We start from the raw sequence: 21,720 nt of genomic DNA on the forward strand, positions 1-21,720 counted from the left end.
CTCACCATCATTTCACCTGTGTAGCGGGTAGTCTAACTTCATGACTTAGCTTGTAACTAATTCGTTGTTGGTTCCAAGACTGAGAAAAAAACTTACTGATTTACTAAAATTAACATAAGAAAATTTATATAAATTCAATTAAAATTATATTTACAAACAATACACTTATGTACTACAATTACAACTCCATATTTTTATGATAGTTTACGAAGCAGCCAACTAAGCACAAGGGGGGTTTATTTGGACAGGCCGTGCCGGGGTTTTTCTCTGAGGAATGTCCATGATTATATCGTATTCTAACTTCTAAAAGTCGATTAAAAAAATGAACAAAAATACACTGTGAGAAATATAGAAACGATAATGTTTTTAAAAGTTAGAATGGGATAAAGTGAAATCAGAAAAAATAAAAAAAGAATGTTCTATGGACAAATATATCCCAAAACTTGAAAAATAACTATAAAAAACAAAACAAAAGATTTAAAAATGAATTCTAAAAATGGTCTCAAAAATGTTATGTTAACGATTTAGTTATTTAGTTGTCATATTTGTTTTTCAACATGATTTTACTTATATACAGATGGAATTTAAAAATTAATAGCTATAACAAAAGTAAAATCTACGAAAAATGTGTTTCACTTACCTCAAATTCAATTTAAAAAAAGGCACACGTCCACTTGTCCGATTTTAAAACGGTAAACGGTGTATTGTATTGTATTGTACACTGTCTCTTGGAGAATCACGGGAGTACAAAGCCGAGTCTTTTGGTTGTAACGGATAGTTTGGTGTCGAGTTGTAAAAGGAAGGGAAACGAGCGCGCCGGCACGCTCTCAGTCATTGGTGAAGGGAAAGGAGAGCTTGTCGTACGCGTACCGTCTGTGGGTAAGGAATCGAAGAGCGCGCTGGCACGCTCTCCGTATTGAATGGGTTAACTCTGATTCTTAGGATTGGGTAAAACTTCCGTGAGACGCCGGTGTCGGAAGTGGTTGAGATTTGGTATGTAGGTTGGGTTGAATTTGAGGACTGATAATATGCAACAATTCCTTACGGAAAATGGGCGCAATCTACAGACAAAAATGGTATTGAAACGAAAAAATCGCACGAATAGCGTCTAATTTGAAAGAAAAAGTGCATAAAATAACTCAGAGAGTTTGAAACGAAACTTAGAACTTAGCCCAACTTTACCTTAAATTTTTATCACAATCCCACAATTTATACAAGTCTACAATTCCAGCTAACAAGTTTCGAAACTTATCTATTTCATTTTTCGTGCAACAACGCTATTAGTAATCAACTAAATGGTCGGTGTCTGTTTTGAATTCTTTGAGTGCTTACACCTTCTTAAGACACAAACTATCGATAATGTCACAGTGTCTAATGGGAATAACCGTGTTCTGCTAAGTAGTTGTAAGCACGCCACTCATCTGTGAGTATATTTGTACCGTTTTTACATGTTTTGGGATAAGCGGGATCAATGTCTTCCTATCTCGCCAATTTTTGGGACAAGTTTCGGATCTGAAATCTTATAAGCCATCCTCGATCATTTTCAACAACCAGTAGTCCTCAACAACTCGGATTTTAGGAAACATGCACTAGCCAAATTTAGCCTTACCTATCAGCATCCAGTTCTCCAATCTTTCCTTTCTCACTCTGCTGATTCAGGTAGCTTTCTGTTGTGACTTCTTTGCGGTAACTTTTCCAATCAGTCACTGCTCTATTATCTATGCCTAGTATATGCTCAGGAACCAGGAACCTGACGCTGATTTCCATTAGTCTTAAATGACTCCAACTCAAATTTTTGGACTAAGTTTGAATTAAGAACGATTACTTATCAATGCCGAATTTTATATTGGTTTCTTCATGTGAAAAGCAAACACAAGAGGGTGAACTCTTTTACACTCGAGTAGTTCGAGCGGTGTTTGCTATGTGGAGATTCCTGTGGTTATTGATCTTGAACTTTTACTGATTGTAGTGTATGCGAAAAAGTTCCTTTGGTAGCTGATTCCACAGGCTTACACTTCTCCAAAGAAATGAGTCCCGATCTAGGCGTCTGCAGGCGAACTCGGTGTTCATGAACCACGTCTGCCCGTCGAGTAGGTCTTGCAGACCTAGAAACTGCTCTAGGTGATATTATGCTTGACATTTACCATGGTAATATCAGTAAAACAGAGTCAGGCTGGCGATCTTTCTTTTATGCTTTGAGCAGTACAAGTTTCTGGTCAACATAGGATTGTCTGTAGGTCGAATTACTCTCTTCTGTATGGAGTCGAGCATCCTCAGTGTATGCTTGGGAGCCGAGCTCCAAATATGCGAGCAATACTCTAAACGGATGGACGTCTTGTAGAGGATAACGCATTGAAAGAATCTTTATAAATTTGACTAAGTACGCGTTAGGTCATATTGCATGATCAAAAACTCGTTATAATTTGAATTGAAGATATTTTTTGGCATTTTCGTACTTTTAAAAATGATTATGACGGTCAATAATATCATGACCCAGCTGTTTTCGTAATTTCATATTTCATATTTCCTCCCCAGCTGAGCTTGAAATTGCCTTCTCAAATTATTGGAATGTTTTTTATTATGATTTAAATGTTTGCGCTACTTCTTACAGTTTAAGTTTTATTGTTTATAAAAAACACAAAGAAAAACGCTACTTTAGATAAAAAAACAAATAAAAGACGATACGCTTATCGTTTGGTCTATTTCCTTTAAGTAAAATCTTTTGGGGAAAAAAGTTGAAATGATTTAAAGAGTAAGTTGTGAGAGTTAGAACAAATTCATGAGTGGTAGGTGTAGTAAAAGATTCAATTTATTAGTTCACAATCTATTTTCCTTATACAACATTAGATGAATTTTTTCTACCAACAAGACCAGCCCATGGGTATACAATTACAAGCGTTTTCCACTTGTGCGTTTCGTATTTCTATGTCTGACCAAGTCCAGTCAGCACAAGCATCAGTTCCGCACCAAATGTAAACCGATCTTACATATTTGGTTGTCATAGTACCGTTGACCCTAGAAATGTTGAGTTTACTTATTTCTACATTATCGGATGGATGTCCGTCGTCATCGAGATCTTGACGTACTTCAATACCTCTAAAAAGTATACCTGAAAATATGTTTAAAAATTACATACGGTTAGTATATTTAATCAGAGGTCTGGAAATGAGGATTTCTTATTATACTTAAAAAATGATGAGAATTAAATTAAGAACATTTGAGACCGCAAGCGCAGTGGTCTAAACTAGAAGATAATGATGTGGAAAAATTAATATTCACAAAATAGCATCCTCTCAAACTTATTGGTCAGATTTAAATTTCAATGGATTCAATTCAATTTCAACTTATTTTTTTTTTAGTTTTTTATTGTTTTAACTAATTTACTTTTAAGATAGAATTATTTTAAAAACAAAAAGTGTTATATTTATTTACTTATTGTGAGTTAGGCCATTTTAGCCAAGAATAAAAATTGATATTATCATTAATATCTTTATTTTTATTACACCATACAACATTAAAAACCAATTAATCATTTTGGTTATCGAGGTTTTCAATGAAACTCTCATCAATAGCTGTTGAAGATGTTTTCAAATTGCTGTAGAAATTATGATGAATTGGGGTGTGTAAGACAATAACTCTATTAAAGCGTTCAAAGTTAAGGATTTTCAATGATAACAGAATTCCTCTTTTTAAGGTCAACTTCACGAAAAAGAACATCATTATTATTAGAATATTTAAAATAAAATGTAAAAGGATCCACTCTACAAAATATTAGCCAATACATCTTTAACCATTCAACTTTGCCTTTATCTCCACATAGTTTACGATTCTTGATATTTTTTTCTAGTGATTTGCAAGAAAAAAATAAATTTTCTGTCATAGAAAATATTTTGAACGGTTTACTTCTTTACAGCCGCTAAAATAACTTGCTTCTAGTTTTCAGGCACAAAGATGTTTTTGAAAAACCGTTTCTGTTTTTTCACTTAACCAAAATCCTAATCGCATGACATGTATGAATGTCCGCCTACAAAAAATTTGTGGTCTATTTTATAAATACCATATTCAATAGAACTGGAAACAATAAACTGACAGAAAAGAGCCGTCTTGATATTCCTATTTTTCCCTCCACCATTGATTAGAGTACATTATAAGATTTATCCATTTTAAAATATTTTTTAAGAAATACAATAGATAGGAAATTTTTTTTGGGGACCTCTGGATACAGGGCCGATCCGTGCCGGGGGTGCAAGGAGTGCATGATACTAACACGGGACGGTAAAAGGCAAAATGTCTTTAAAAAAAATAACAGAACCCCATAAAGCAAAAAATATTTAGTCGCAAAGCGCAAAGTGCCTTTTTTTGATATCGGCATTTCTCCGAAATATTCTTTTCTTATTATTACAACAATACCAAAATAGTGCGTTGAGCGTTCGGGCGAATCGGGCGGCGTAAAAAAGATGATAAATAGGTAATAATAAAGAATACCCGCTGCGGCAAAAACGCCAGAATATATTAATAGAATACTCTTTACCGACTTTAAGAATGTGGGATTTTTTTTATTTTTCTAAAGCCGTATTTTCATGTTCATCTAAGTTTGCGTGGCCTTTTTTTAACTTTTATTTAAGTTGATTAGTAGAAAACCAAAGAGTAAAGAGTAAAGATTGCGATATTACGAATTAGGGAACGAGATCAGAGTCTATTTGATTTATTTTTGTTTAGTGATTGTGAACGGACTGAACGGTAGGTTTTAATTATTTTATATTAGTTCAATTTGAAAATTCTTATGAAATTTTTTAACGAAAAAAAAATAAAGTTTCAAATTTTTACCAAAATTTTTAATCATAGTTTAATTATTTAGATATCTGAAGACAAAAAACGATTAGCTGTAGTCACCGAGTCAGAGAGCAATAAAGAACCACAACCTTCATGTAGCCATGATCAATATTTTGAGTCAAACGAGGACAAAGAAGAACGACTGGAAAAATTGCAAGAAAATTATAGGGCGGCATATAATGTTTTTGCACCCGGGCGGCGGATACCCTAGGCTGGATATTATAGTTTTATTCCACAAAAACATGTACACTTCTTCATTTTTCATATTATGAACACCTAAGTAGAATGTCCAGAGTTGACACTTGTAATAACATATTCCTGTACTAATAACAGGGGCTGGAAGTGATTTCAAAAGATCGAAGCAAATTACATATACGTCTTCATTATTTTTATATATTTCTATATCTTTTTGTAAGCCTTTTCTTACAGCATTTGCCTTTGAGCAAATGCAAGTTTCTTTCTTTTTCAAGTCTTGTTTTTTCATTATAATCTGCCGCTTTGATTTTAATACTAAATGCATCACACTTTTTGTATGAATCTGTTAGGCCGCTTTTGCGTTTTTGTCACAAGATGTTACTGCTATGGAAAAAAATATTTAGTGGTGCTATCTCTTAGTTACACGAAAAACTGAGATTGGGCCATTTTTCCATCGAAATATTGACACTACTTAATTAGTTTAAGTACTGAACTTCAATTTAGGGAAATTGTTGGTGTTGGTTAGGCCAATTTTGCGCTGACGGCCTCATTTTATCTTCAAAGTAATCATTTTACATCGTAATAGTATCAAACATGATTAGCAGCGATTAGCTGCGATATGTTTATTATCGGTGTTATTCCATTTTCTGTCAGCTTAATGTTAATTTTGAGAAATGTACTCAAGAGAAAATCCAGGTATTTTTAAAAATATATTAGAGCTAGCTGCATAAGCCAGTACTGCTTTGTTATCAATAAAATACAGGTCACCAGAGTATCCAGCTCATATGTATGAGGTGTTCAATAGGGTGGGCCGAAAAAAAAAACGAATTTTTCTTTTTCACAATGCGATACCGCAGAAAACTTATCTTTGGGATAGGTAAGTAGAATGCAAGTTTAAAAAAGGAAAAAATATTTAATCTCCAGCTAGTGCATTGTCCTCAAAATTTCAATTTTTTTCGAAAATCAAGTCATTTTGCAGCTTTTTTCGCAGTACTTAGTTAACGATATGTTAAACTGCTATAGTGAAAATCCTTCATCAAATTTGATGGAATTAACAAAAAAAAATCAAAACCGTTAAAATCTTCCACATTGGGATAGCGCAAATGACTCAAACATCAATAAATTTTTGCATTTCATAAGCGCGGCATTACAAGTTACGCGCGTCATGAATGAAACAATAACTTTTTTTTTCTCCCTCCCATCTCCCACAATGCATTGCGGATGCGTTCTCCTCATCACGTGACCTCTCTCCACGTGTGAGTTTGTATTTAGACGCACATTCGTACAGTGGCTTCAATGCTTTATTTTGCTGTGCTGTGTTTTGTGCTATTTTTTATTGTAGTAATATAGATTGCTCTACGTCATAAATATTTCCAAAAAGCTAACTCGAAGTGAGTTTGAGAGTCCGCTATTCGGCCCCCGAAAGATTTTCCAGTAAATAAACTTCCAACGTATGAGGATGTTTTAATGAACAGTATAATATCGCCTTGAAGAATAGTAAGACTGTTAGTTTTTCCAATGCTGCGAATATTGTAGCATCTAAAGTGAAAGCTTTGTATGATAAAGCTTCTACTACAAGTGTGACAACCTACAGAATAGTTAAACTAATATGTGAATTGTGAAATACCAGATATTGATCTCAATATTTTAAGCAAAGATCAACAGTACCTGCTTGACCTAAGTCATGCAATAAAGTCAGGTAACTGCCCTGTGAACTTATTTGTTCGTGAACCAGGCCCTCTTTCCCACTCAAGGTGATTGACAACAGCTAATAGAGTTTTGAGACTATATATAAGTGAGGAACACCCTTCAGATGAACAGAAAATATTAGTTTCGTTCATTCTTAAATCATACATGCCTGTATGGTTTGAAATAAAGAATAGCAACTACTTTACAGATGGCCCTGAATACATTTTGGAAGTTATCAAATCTACTAGATTTCTACCAGAAAATTTGGTTCAAATAGTTGATAATGTGATCGAAAGAAACGCATATTTCGCCCATCCGGAAAACTTGCTCATTAGGATGAAAGTAGATCAAAGGAAGCATATCAGAGAGTTAGGGTTCAAAACAATCCAAAAAGCAAGAAAGTTAGCTTTTGAAGCAGAACCAATAAGGTATTTTCGCCGAAAATTAACTTTACGGCAAAAGATTATACTGAATTAAATGATTGGAGTACGAGGGCGCTTACACCACCTCCATTGTTGCGCAAATTATCTGATGATGAAATTTGGATTAAAATTACCGCCGGTGAAATGGCTGACGAATGGAATTTTGGTAAATTTCCATGCCATATGCAAGCAGTTAAACGCTGCGTAAAATTAGTGATTCAAGCATCAAAAAGAGTGGTCGGTGCCAACAACCGAGATGGTTTCTTAAGATCCACCCTAGCATCAAGAGCTTCAACGCCAACATTTGCTAGCAAGAGCAGCTTCAAGTTACCTTACTAAAAACAGTGAGTGAATTTCAAAATTAAGTGCAATTCTATTTCTTTTCTTTTTCTTTTTTTTTTGGATTAGTAAGTATATTAGCATAATAAAATGTGAACTTTAATTTTCTCATTTATTTGTACTCTACACATCGCCATTCTAGTAGAATTAATGTAGTTATAAGTAAAATAAAAGTAATGGGCTATTAATTTTTATTTATTATCAATTAGAATTGAAAAATGTGAAGTATAATGATACGAGCCAGACCTAATGATGAATGACAAAAATTTGTAGTTAATTTTATTTTATTTATATTGTGCTTCTGGCGACATATTTTCACATATTCATCATTGCATCAAATAAAACAATCTCATACCCAATTTCCAAGTCACAATATCGAAAAATTGATTGATTTTCAGTTACCTTCGACTTGTATATCTTCATATATGACGTTCGAAATGACTCCACTAGCCTGATGAGGGGATGTTACCACTTTTATACCAGTTTGACTTTCTTTGATTGTACAATTTGTGAAATTGACGTTATTGATATAATTAGCTAATTCCCATTCAGGACGTACTGTAAGTCCTAGAGATCCGTTACAAGTGACTTCGCCGACATCAATTTTATATCCTTGGTTTACTACAACGCAATCACCTTGATTATTGATATCTGCAGATCTGACGGTAACATATGACGAATTCGCTATTGCAATACCATGAGTATCTACACCCAAATCTTCCTGAAATAATATTAGTTGATTGGTAAATAAGAATATTGATTACGTAAATATGATTTAGCTATGCGTACAAACCAGATCAAGCATTGAAGTCTGCTCTTTTTAACTGGCAACTAAAAACCCTGATTATAGCTGTAAATATTTTGTTTTTTATGAATTACGTATAGAACATCATTCAATAAGTCGAATGACTAACTAAGGAAAACACATTTTTTGACAAAAATCGATTTTTTTCATGAATGTAATCTCCTTCAAGAGCAATACAATTAATCGAAAGCTTCTCTAACTTCTCGATGCCGTGCTTGTAGAAGGATTTGTCTTTTTCCTCAAAATAGGCTTTAGCTTCTTCATTTGTGCTGAATTTCTCACCGACGAATATTTATTGAACTCAGTAAATAGCCAGTCGTCACTGGGAGCCAGATTTGGACTACACGGTGTATGAGAAAGTGTAATTCATTCAATTTAATCATCGTTGTCATCGAATTGTGAATCGATGAATTGTCTTGGTGAAACAGTGGTTTTTTCTTTGACATTATGAGGCCGTTTTACCTTGATTGTTACATTCAAACGATCCAACAACTTTATCTGCCATTCGCTATTGATTGTCTCTCCCTTTTGGAGATATTCGATGAACAATATTTCATGGGCATTCCAAAATACTGAATCCAGAACCTTTCCAGCTGACTGTTGTGCCTTTGGATGCTTCGGACGTGGTTCACCGGCTGCAGTTCACTCAGATGTTTTGATTCCGGAGTGAAGTGATGGATTCACATATCACATATCGATGCTAAACATCCTATTCATTACTTGTAAACATGGCCAAACATTGCTCTAAGTCATGTTTGTTTTTGATCGACTATGAGTAAATGCGGCACCCACGTTGAAATGGGGTGCAACTGATGCAATTGATGATTCTTCGCAGCAACACGAAGAATCATCAATTGCAAAGTCAAAATTATATTGTAACGAAATGTACTTACATAATTTCCATCTGAAACATCAATGGTGGTGTTTTTAATGTAAATGTTCCTACTTTTGAAAACTCTAATACAAGTTTGTGGACAATTTGATATATTCAAATCTAGGATTGTTGCGGACTCCCCTTGAATTTCTAATAAAACGGGTTTTCTCTTCTCACTATTTATGCCTTTTCCATCCCAATATTTTCCACCCTGTCCATCGAGCACATGACCTAAATAAAAAATAGATCAATATGGAAGTATAAGATGTAATAGCTAGCGAACTGGACTTCATAATACTGACAGTATACTTAGAAAACAAAATCTGTTAATCGGGATTATATGAGTTAAAAATAACATACTCGAATTAACAGTTTTCTGTAACAAATTTGGATACTGTCCAATAGAAGATGACATTTTGATCATTTAATAAAGAGAGGTTGATAAGTTATTTGGTCCTAACTAACTATTTGTGTAAGAAGATCTTTCCGGAGAAAAATGTTATTCAAGGGGCACATAGCGTTGCCATCTCCTAAGCGCTCACAGAAATGTTTGAACGCATCATATTAGTCAGTCAACCGCTGACGCTCTACAAGTCGCCACGTGTTTAAAATGCGACCAACTAAAAGAAGTATTTTCCTTGTATTTGTACCATCTTGTGAGGATCTACATACACCAAAGATAAGTATTATTTTATTCAAGAAAATTTAGTTATTTTCTTTTGTATTATTTGCAATTTTTTTTCATACTATACTGTAAAGTCGACTTTACAGTAATAATTTGAGTACGGAAAATGGCAATTCACGGTATCCTTGTATTTTACAGTACATCGCATATTCTTTCTCGTACCTTTTCGAAGACTTAATTAGAATAATTTGCCCTACTGCTATCGCTCTTTTCTCAGCAATTTCATTTGATTTATCAGCCATTCTTTCGTTAAATATTTTTTGTATTGCAAAAAATTCAATATGTCTGCCTTAGTGACTTCTGTTAAGAGAATGATCAAAAGAGCTATTATTCAGTAAAATTGTAAAATATGACATTTCATATTTTAATATAATTATACTTTTTACGAGGATGTATTGATATCTAGTTAGCCTAGACCAGTTCCATGCATAAACAAAATATTGCGTTACCATAGCAACGAACAATAACTTAAAACTGTCAGTGTAAACTGTAAAGAAAATCGAAAAATTGGAGTATCGAGCCATCATCAAGTACCTGAATTTAAAAGGGTTAAGAGGTAAGCAGATTTACGAAGATACGCTTAAAACCCTTGGTGATCAATGTCCTTCGTATGCGACCGTGAAAAATTGGACTGCAAGCTTCAAAAGAGGTAAATTTTCCATTGAAGATGATGACTGATCGGAAAGGCCAGTTTCTGTGTCAGTCCCCGAAAATATCGATGCAGTTCATGACATGATTTAATCAAACCGTCGAATTGGGCTAAATCGGATATCTGAAGCACTGAATATTTCATACGAACGCAAAAGCGAGCAAGGGTAGAAGCATCGCGTTCGATCTGTGCTCGATTTTAAAACAATGTAGACTTCTTAAACCGAATTGTTACTATGCATGAGACGATTCAAAACAAAGCAACAATCGATGGAATGGCGACACTCTGGTTCTCTAAGACTTAAGAAGTTTCGTGTCTAAAAATAAGCTGGAAAAGTTCTTGCTTCAGTTTTTTGGGATTGCCATGGTGTAATCATGATCGATTTTTTGGATAAGGTTAGAACAATAACTGGAGATTACTATTCGACATTACTGACCACTCTACGAGAAAAACCTAAAGAGAAAATACGCGGAAAGTTATCCAAAGGTGTTTTGTTTTTGAAGGACAACGCCCCTGCACACAAATCTCATGTTGCCATACAAAAAAATCGTGATTTAGGGTTTGAATTACTAGAACACCCCCCTTATTCACCAGATTTGGCTCCGTCCGACTATCATCTCTTTCCTCAACTGAAAAAAAGTTTAAAAGGTCATAAATTTTCTTCCAACGAGGAGATGATAATAGCTGTGGAGGACTGGTTTGCAGAGCAAGAAGAAACATTTTTATGAGACGTTGGAGGTTCGCTATAATTAATGTATCCAGTTAAGAGGAGAATATGTTGAGTGACAAAATATTTTGACATTTAAATTTTGTTTGGTTCTATAGTAGGCTAAGAATTTTACAATATATCCTCGTATTTAAAACCGCAAATAGTATGAAAAAAAAACAAAGAAGTTATTACTTCGGTACTCGATTGAATATTCTTGACTCGGCTTCTCCGCCGCCTCGTTCATAAACATCTATCTCGTATCGTACTGAATCACTTCCCGGACTTATAACGTAAATAACAATTGGTACAGCAAAGTACGGAGCACATTGATATGTATCAATGAGTTCTCATATAAATTGTGGAATATTTTGAATCAAAATTTTATAGATATTTCATTTTTACATCAGAAATTGGTACGCACATTCAAGATTAAGACTGAAGACGTAGTTAAGATGAGGAGAGCTTCAAGATCGTCGTATCTGGAGTTTAGAAAAGCTTCTATGGAAAACCAATTATCATCATCCAATTTGTATGCAGCAAAGTATCATCATCATCATCAAGCCTTTCAATTCCATGTGGATTATGGCTATCGCTTCTGACACTTTAAATCCTGTTCTTTTAGGAGTTTTCCAATTTTCATTTTAATTATAGTTTGTCGTTTGTTTTGAGTGATTTTGTTATTATTTTTCATTCCTTTCGGTTCCGGCATTTTGCCCTCCTCTATATTGAGTGCTCTTATGTCTTCTTCTATTTCGTTTCTCCAAGTTTTTCTCGGCCTTCCTCTCCACATTTTCTACAATGGGATCCATTGTGTTATTCTTTTGATCATTTCAATTGGTTTTCTTCTCATTATATGCCCAGCCCAGTTGAGTCTTTGTGCTTATATGTATCTCACTATTTTCTCCTTCTCCAGTTCTCACACTATTTTTTCGTTTTTCTATGTTCTTTTTTCTTCCTGTGTTATGTTTGAGTCTGTTATAGTTCTCATTATCTTTCAAAGGGGCAGAGTATACTGTTTGTTTATTTGCAGCTTCTTTCAGCATTAGCTTACGAAGATGCAGAATATTTGGGATGCATTTATCGTACAAGTTAAATTTTGTAATAATAAATCTAAGATAATTTATACATTTCTATTGATTTTCATTATAAATCATTTCTTCTGTTGATAGTTTCTAGCTAATTTTTATTCACCATTCCATGAATAATAGGACTCTACAGAAACTGTGATCGGGTTAACTCGATCATAATCTGATTGCTCGGAAACTAACCCGGATCACGTTAATGGTTGTTCGAGTTAATCGGGTCGTAGTCACATAATAGGGTCCTTTCTACCCTGATGGACCAGTGGTAAAATGCGATGAGTTGTGTCATTTGTCTATGGTTATTCGAAATTAATAAATTTATTCCTCTTAAAAGTCTCATAGGTAGGTTACTAAAGTTTGTGATTTTCATACTTTGTGGTATTTTAGCATGAAAGTAGCTTATTAGTTTTGAAATTCAATGTAAAATCCGTGTGAGTGGTTGAATATCATATAAGAATTAATGCATCAAAAAGTGATGCAAAACAGAAGTTTGTATAGATCAAATTTCAACTTTGACATTTCCACTAAAAATTGAATACGACGTCCGGAAACTGTGACCTAAATCTCGTTCTGGGCTAAGATCCGCAATCAGCTGATAAACCTGGAATATAAGGGGTTTTCCAATAAGGACTTGACAACTTTTTTTCAAAATAAACCATTTGAGATATTTCGAAAACTTTATTATCGGGTTGAAGTACATTCAAGACATTTATGAATGGAACTCGACTTCGCTCATATGGCCACCGCGGGCACGTTTGCAGCGGTTGATTCATTGGACCCAATTTATGTCTACTGAATAAACTGAAAGTAACAGTTCGTTATTAAGTGAAAAGGTGCGTTAACAAACTAAATTCAAAATTGTCAGGTCCCTATTGGAAAACCCTATAATGTCCGAAAAGTCCTAATAACCTGTTTTATCAAGAGTACCTTTTTGGTGTACAATCAAATGACACTCGAAATTTTGATATGTAAATTTATCCTAAAATGTTCATTATTACTTGATAATGAATCATTTGACCAGGGCCCTCTATGAGAGTAAGACATAAAAACAAACTCATGGGAAGTATCAGCATTTAAAACATATATTTTTTTTCTACACTCTTTACCTTGGATACGAAAATTTTTCACCAAGTAAACTCCAACTATCTTCCAGTTTTCCATAAATCCTAGAGATTGCGCCACAAGTACATATAAAACATTTTTTTCCTAAATCTATGGTGGTATTGACCATGGAAAAAAATTGAGCAACGAGTTCGCTTGAAATCTGTGTCTCTAATGAAATCACGGATAAACATTCGATATGTACTGTAGTAGAGGGGAGTATACATTAACCCGAACGCAGTATAAGAGTCGCACAAAGCATTCAGTGGAGGTAATCTAAAACTTGTCTCATGCAAGTCACACATCCACTTCAGTTAACGACGATAATATGTTAATATAATAGAAGCATCCGGGAGACAGCAGATGCTCTCAACATCTCTTATAAATCGACTCTACATATTTTGGTTGATGTCTTGGGTATGAAACATATCAATGCTTCAACACCTGATGTTTTGCAAAAGCAACGTTGAATAGAAGTGACAAAATAGATGTTTAACTCTGTAGCTGACGCCCTATATTAATCAAACGCATCAATGCTGGTGACGAGACTTGAGTTTATGAATATAACCTCCAAACTTCCGAACAATCCAGCTAATGGAGCTCCAAACATCAGGCGAAACTGAAAAAATCACGTCACATTCAGTCAAAAATGAACCTTTCAGAAGGTTAATCAGTCAATACTTGATCGTTGCAAACCAATTCGTCGTAAAAGACTGGATTTGTGGGCAGATAACTAATAGATTAAAGATGTCCTCTTTTCAAAACTGAGAAGTCCGCTTCTGAGAAAACGACAGAATTAATTGAAGCCGTAAAAATGAATTTGATTGAGTTATTGAGTCCCAGCCAAAGCTTACAAGTGTATGGAATATTAAATTAGATATTGGCATGATTGAATTGACTGTAGAAGCTCATTTGAAGGTGATAGTGAGGATTTGTATTAAAGTATGTATTTTTTAGTCAGTCTGGGTCAAATCTGATCAAATATAGAGTATCTTACATTATATTTCTCATACACTTCTTTCTGAAGGTTAGGGGCGGCTCATGCCGAATGGATAACTTCTAAAGGGACGACCTGTACATTCTAAAGATAGCAAACATGATTTTTTCAATCATTTTTTTAACAAAAAGTTATTTTTCAACTTGATGAAATTTATGGTTCATGAGATATGTAGATTTAAAGAAACCGTTTGCCATATTCTGAAGAAAATTATCATAAATTGTATCAGATCAGTATAGATCATATTACTAGCATAAGGAAAAACTTGGAAGAGATTAATAATAATTATTTTTTATCTAGTAGAATACTCTCAAATAAGCTACTACATGATATTCGATCGAAAGTTGCAAGTGACTTAATTTGTTAATGTCAGTTTGCCATTCTTTTCAAAACCGCTCATCACATCAGATTTAAAGTTTGAATATGGTAGAATTTACCTTCAGTGAATAAACCATTTGATGTATGGTTTGTTTTCTGGTAACTTGTTAGACTCCAGAGAATCCAAGTTTTATACTAAACAATTTCCGGGCAGAAGTATTCCCGATTCTACAAATTCTGTTAGGGATGATCGAGCAAAAAGCATTGGATGCAGTTGATACTGATTCCACAACTAGCGTACGCAAAATTTCATTACAATTGAATCAATTGTATCAACGACAACTATTCATAGAATTCTTCAGGAGCAACTTCTCTACCTCTTTTACATCCAGAAAGTGCATGCCATAAAACTAAAAGCTTATCCAACGCTTGTTGGTTTCGAGATTAGCGACGAGTTGATAATTTGAACTGTTTACTGATGAAGCTGGTTTCACCCGAGATGGTTTTATTAATTCCCATAATTAACATTTATGGGCAGGTGAAAATCCTCATGGTGCAATTCAAACAAATTCCTCTGAACATTCGCAAAGACATGTGATGTGGATTGGTCGAGGAAGTCCATTTGCACGGCCACTACGTTCCCCTGAATTAAATACAATGGATTCATTTTTTTGGGGATATTGAGATTGGGATATCTTAGAAGCTTCGAATATGCAACACCGGTAAGCACAAGGAACGAAATGATCGATGGAATAAACTTCCATTGGGAAGCTATAAGTCAGAATCTTGGAATGCTCTCCACGTTCAAAGAAATATCCTCTTAAGGACATTAGTCGATGGTAATTAGAAGGCGATTAATATGTGAAAATCTTACTTTGTGAGGAACCACGCGATTGGGAAACCTCTTTATATAGATTTTTCAACGCTTTTTCTAGAGTTTTCTTTGCAAAAACGTGAGACCAATGATTCACTTATTAGCTAAATGAGAATTTTTCACTTATTTGAAAAATATATAACAATTTAATCACCAGAAGAATTGCAAATTATCAAATTTGATGTATGAATTCATACTCAATTGCTGAATTTTTGGTAACTTTCTAAATAGCATTGTTGAAAACAGGTCTTTGATTATTCGACATAGTTTTATGAAAGCATTAACAGTAATAAACTGCACCTTCCAATTAGCATTACATAATATTCTTAAGCCTCGTAAAATTTGGTATTGTTAAGCTAAAGGGTTGTCCCTTGACTCGTAAGGGATGCAATCGTCATATTTTGGGCTTCTCTATCTGTCTTCGCATGGTGTCGGTTTTTGGGTAGGCGTGATCCTCTATAAGTTTCCGCTCTGTGTCGGTTATATTAACACACTATATAACAAGTTTTATCTGTTGTTTATCTTTTGAAATATTCAGTTTAATACAAAAAGAAATATGAAGGTAATAAGAGAGAATGATTTTTACATTAATTATAATGATCCAAGACAGTAATGATGAACTAATCATTCAAAATAAATATAATAATCACGTAAATTTAGTGAGAAATCTCAAGTGAGAACTGAAATCTGATTATTAATCTAATACTTACCCGAGCCGCCAATAATTGCAATATCAGTTCCAGTTACCCTCAACAAAGGAGTTTGATCCTGATAGGATACTCCAAATTTAACATGCCCCACGAAATTAATCTCAGAATTCATCTTTAAGTTGAATTCCAGGACTTGACCATCTGGAACCTCAAGATTACCAATAGTTATATTCGTACATTGTTCTACAACCGAAGATATGTCATTGACTGAGCTTATTGTACAATTCAAAGCTTGCGAAGATGCAACAGTAAGAAGTAATAATAGAAAATACATAATTGAAGTTTCTAGATCACAATATGAAATACTTCATCTATTCTATTGAATCCTCTTATTTATATATTGGAATGTTTCATAGATAAATGTAATCAATGATATTTCAAGTGACTAGATAGTATCAGATACTCATTATAAAAGATTTGGGGCTCATTTAAGGTTGTGTTGCTAAAACTATAATACAAATACGAGGTGTATTCAAAAATATTATGAATTACTCATTATAACAGCAATTGATTACGCTAATATGTCTTGAACACTCATATACAATAAGCATTAATAATTTGGAACCAGTTCCGGCTTATCAATTTGCTACTATAACCGTTTTAGAGAGATTGTACTTGCAATAGCTCAAGAAACGTAGAATTTTCTCTATTCTGATAATGTAGTAACTTTAAGAATGATATAAGTGATTCAAAAGATAACGATCAGGAAAAGATCGTATGTTTTAACATGCGATTGAAGCGGTTGCAATAGTATTGTTAAAATACCAGTCTAAAAGTGGATAAAGGCATCTTGACGAAGCGTCTTGCTCTAAAACGACATTCACCAGATTTAGCAGCATTCTGGCTCTCTTTCGAAATATAAAAATAAGGAAGCTATGACGTTGGTAATGAAATGGATCTCTAGCCAATACCAGATTTGAATTTAAATCAAAATTTGATTTTTTCTTGTTAGAGGCGGATAAAGTCTCTAACCCTTTCACTGCGGGTGTCATTTCTGGGATATGGAATCTCTTATATAGACATTTTAATTTATTTTTGATTATTCTAATAGTTATCCAACAAAAAAATATGAGTATCCATTTGGAGGTGTTGGATTCCACCTCCACCACCAAATAGTCACTTTATGCTATATATAACTATATCAATGGTGGCATTTCAAGGCCTCACAAGAATCCTTCCAATAGACCTCATTATAGAAGATAGGAGACAAGAGGAAATAACAAAACAAAACATTTGACACTAACAAAATGGCGAAAAAGGTGAAACAGTAATAAAACTAAACGCCAGTGGACTAAGGAACTCAATTTTAGAATACAAGTAAGCTCAACTACCCTTACCGTAGTCTGGATTATTTCTTGACTCAAGTACTGACAGGACACAGATCTTTTGCCACATATACTGAAAAAATTGGAAAGACAGAGGAAACCTGCACCTATTGTGGAAGTAGAGACACACCAGAGCACACTTTATTGTCAGTGTCACGAATGGAATAACATCAGAAATATAACAGAAACAGAGGAAAAAACCCGACAACAAATTAAGTAGGAAACGAAGGGAAAACAAGGATTGACAGCAGCTGAAGGAGATGTCTACGAGGACGGTTCTAGTTTCTGCAGAGAAGAGAAAAGGGCGAGTCTTTAGGTGGTAGACGTTTGAGTATCCGAAGATTTTCCCACCCACAAAAAAGGCACCTCATGCTAAACCCGGTACACCTATACCTGATTTAAGCCGAATTGAAAATAGAAAGCACATTTCGAAAGATCAATCTGCCACTAACTGGAGATAAGTAACTGTATCACATCCATATACAGATCTTATCAATGTTAAGAGAAAAGCACAGCCCTTCGAACCGCTTCTGTCCCTCCCGCAGGTGCAATTTACCTCTATGTCAATTTGCCTCGGACTTATGAGGTAACCCTTTAACTCAGAAATATCAATTTCATTTACTGTATGTGACTTTTAACGGCATATGGTGATGGTAAGTAGAAGGCTATCAATATGTTAAATTGTGACGAACAACGCGATTAGGAAACCTCTTCTAATATTCTTCCACGCTTTTTCTACAGTTTATCAAATTTGATGTTCGAATTAATTGTCAATTTTTGATTATTGACTTTGATTATTCGATGAAGTAAAAGTGTTAATAATAGTAGTTTACGTAACAAGTCCGGAAAGTGGTCTTTTACTGGACGAGTGGGCAAAAGCCTGCGAGTCCAGTAAAAAACCACTTCCGGGTCGTATCACGTACAATATTTTTGGAGTTTACTCCTTAAGAATCGATTTGCATATAAAAGGGGCCCGGTATGAGAAAAATGTGAGGAGTAAAATCTATCCATGAATGACCTGGTTACGTTTTTGGTGCGCACCCTATGATGCGCAACTTTCTAATTTGTCAGTGTCAACATACTTATATTGCTGACATTGTGAAGTTTTATTATCATTGTGTTCCGCTAAAGTGAACTGAAAGTATTTTCAAATAACTATGACAGAAAGAGGTGTAGATGATATTGCCGGAACATCTAACAAACACGTGGTTGCAAGGTACGTTATAATTCATGTATTATATGTATGAGCATGTGCAATTTGTATTTATTAAATATTTTAATAATTACCGATGTAGTTCATATAAATATATATTTGAAAACAACACATAAAATTAGATAATCAACCCAATATGAATTATAGAGCGCATCCACATAAAATAGAAAATTTCTAACCTAACCAAAAATTAATTTTTTTGTCGATGTCTATAAATTCTTCCACGTTATTATGATTTATTTTATAAATAATTTTCAAATATTAACAACTGTAGTTAATAATTCGATAATATTATCAGAAAAATCGACAATATTTTTTCATTATAATAATGTTTTTATATAATTTTCTTTCGAAAAGTTATTTTTTAGCTTATTTAAATAATTTTCATGTACTATTTATTATTGTATGTAAAAGATTTAGTGACATAATTATCTTTTTATAACCATTTTTGTTAATTATTAAGATAATATTATATTTTAAATAAAAAATTAATTATAATAATTTAAAAAAAATGTTTATAAAAACCTTTTTTTATCAATTTTCTTAAAGTCGGTTAAAATTTTTATAATTATGCATTTATAAATTTTCTAATTTTTTTTTATATTTTCTGATTAGGAAAAAATCTAAACCTCCAAAAACTCCAGCCGAGAGACAATGAGCTTACAGATTAAAAAAAAATTAATGAAGGAAGCCCAAAATATTCTGGCAATCAACCAATCTTTTTTAAGTTGAATAAACTGTTTTTGCGTCTGGTTAGACTATCGAACTTAAGGAGTAAACTCCAGTCGTGCGTCGGAGCTGACACACACAATTTTTTTTTTAAAACGGGCATTATTGTACCATAAACTTCATATTACGAGTATTCAGTTTACATTTTTATAACAAAAACTCTTTATTAATTAGTTTTAACAATTTTTTCAACAATCGTTAATTTTTGGTTTACAAATATAAACATTATGTTTGAATAATTAAACGTACAATTATTAGCATTACTTATCTGTAAGCACGGAATTTCAAAATTATTAGTTGACGTGAGATTTACCTTCTTTCTCAAACACCACTTTTCAAAAATTTGGTATTTTTGTTCATATCGTGTCCGGGAATTCGACGATAATAAATCAAACGTTGCTTGGGTGGCCGCATTAACAAATGCATCATTTTGAATATCCATTTTATAATAAAAGTCAAGTTTTCAACTAAACGTCAAAATATGTCAAGTTATTTTATGGTTTTAAATAATACAAAACTCGGTTACAATAGAAACCAATTGACCACTATCTTAAACTAATTATTTTATTATTTTTTTTAAATGGGCTAGTAATTAGTACTTTTCGGTTTATCTTTAGGTCAGAAAATCTCATTTTGTCGGACCGAGCCAGAAAATTATTGTGATAGTCCGGTAAAAGCTTTTACCTGACTCATTTTTATTTACTTTCTGGCCTATAGTGACCCAGTTTTGTATTAATTAAAACTATAAAATAACTTGATATATTTTGACGTTTATTTGGAAACGTGACATTTATTATAAACTGGATATATAAAATGATGCATTTGATTGTGTTTATGGTACAACAATACGTTTTAAAAAAATATTGTACGTAATACGTCCCGAAAATGGTTTTTTACTGGACTCGCAGGCTTTTGCCCACTCGTCCAGTAAAAGACCACTTTCGGGACTTGTTACGTAAATTACTATTTCATTAAAGATAGGCCGAAAAGTAAATAAAAATGAGTCCGGTAAAAGCTTTTATCGGACTATCACAATAATTTTCTGGCTTGGTCCGACAAAATGAGATTTTCTGACCTGAAAATAAACCCGAAAATACTAATTTCTAGCCCTTTTTAAAAAAAATATTTTACCATATTTATCGATAAAGGAAATGCATCAAGTGACGATCGTCTTTTTTGATAAGTTTCAAGTACCCTCGGATAAATGTCTAGTTTCCAGGATGCCTCTATTGGCAATCTCAAATTGCCATTAATGTGTATGTGATATTTTTGACGGGTGATTCGCTTGTACTTATACGGGATGTACCAATTTCACGACATAGTTCGGTTTATATTTTAACTTAAGAGATATCAATATATGTTTTTTATTAAGGTCTATGTTTTGAAAGGCTGTTCGTTATATAAATTCATGTCTCGAATCTATAAAGACCATGTACAACAATGTTTAACTGCCTACCTTCACATATATAACAGGCATTTGGACAATATTATACTTAGAACAAACAGAGAAAGTGACGATAGTTCCTGCAGGAATTAGAACTAATGTTGGTCTCTATAAAATAAGCTACTTCATAAAGCTACTTCATCTTTTCCAAACCATGTCAAAAATTTACTGATTGAATTGACCAATTATAGTGACATATCATAATTATAATCTGGATATGATTAAATTTAACCCAAAACATATCAATCAATTTGATCACAATACTACCAAAAAAACCTGTTATAAGAATTTGAATAAAATATTTATGAAACAAGAAAATATCTATAAGGAGGTTCGTCATTATACAGGATGTTCAGGGAAGTGAAAAATTTTATATCGAGTAGATGACGTGTAAATAAAGCTGTGACATTTTTTCATATGACTCCTAGTTTTTGAGTTATAGGACTTTGCGGAATCAGAACTTATATTCAAGTATATTTTCCGAAATATATATTCGAACATGAATTTTTAGTGCATGAACACGTTTTTGACGGAATAAATAATTTTGCACTTTAATTGACACTGAGAAAAAAGAAATTAAACCAGACACATTGATCATTTTGGGCAATATACGAACAATAACTTATTAGAAGTGTCAGTGTAAAGTTTGACACATCAAAAAAGTGAACCAGAGTTACGCAATAAATTAAAAGAAAAAAGATGTCCTCCGAAATTGTGGAAATTGAAA

General features: G+C 33.4%; 1 protein-coding gene across 1 annotated transcript; it reads right to left on the reverse strand.

Moving 5' to 3' along the window:
• Nucleotides 1-2,787: 2,787 nt before the first annotated feature.
• On the reverse strand, nucleotides 2,788-16,589 carry LOC130899473 (uncharacterized). The gene is made up of 4 exons (XM_057809426.1): nucleotides 16,283-16,589; nucleotides 9,177-9,388; nucleotides 7,881-8,199; nucleotides 2,788-3,109 (listed from the first exon to the last, which is right to left on the reverse strand). Exons 1-4 carry the CDS (start codon nucleotides 16,554-16,556, stop codon nucleotides 2,859-2,861), a joined length of 1,056 nt encoding a protein of 351 aa, XP_057665409.1. The 5' UTR covers nucleotides 16,557-16,589; the 3' UTR covers nucleotides 2,788-2,858.
• Between the last annotated feature and the right edge of the window lie 5,131 nt (nucleotides 16,590-21,720).

This window comes from Diorhabda carinulata, chromosome 11 (genome assembly GCF_026250575.1).
Source record: "Diorhabda carinulata isolate Delta chromosome 11, icDioCari1.1, whole genome shotgun sequence".
Lineage (NCBI taxonomy): Eukaryota > Metazoa > Arthropoda > Insecta > Coleoptera > Chrysomelidae > Diorhabda > Diorhabda carinulata.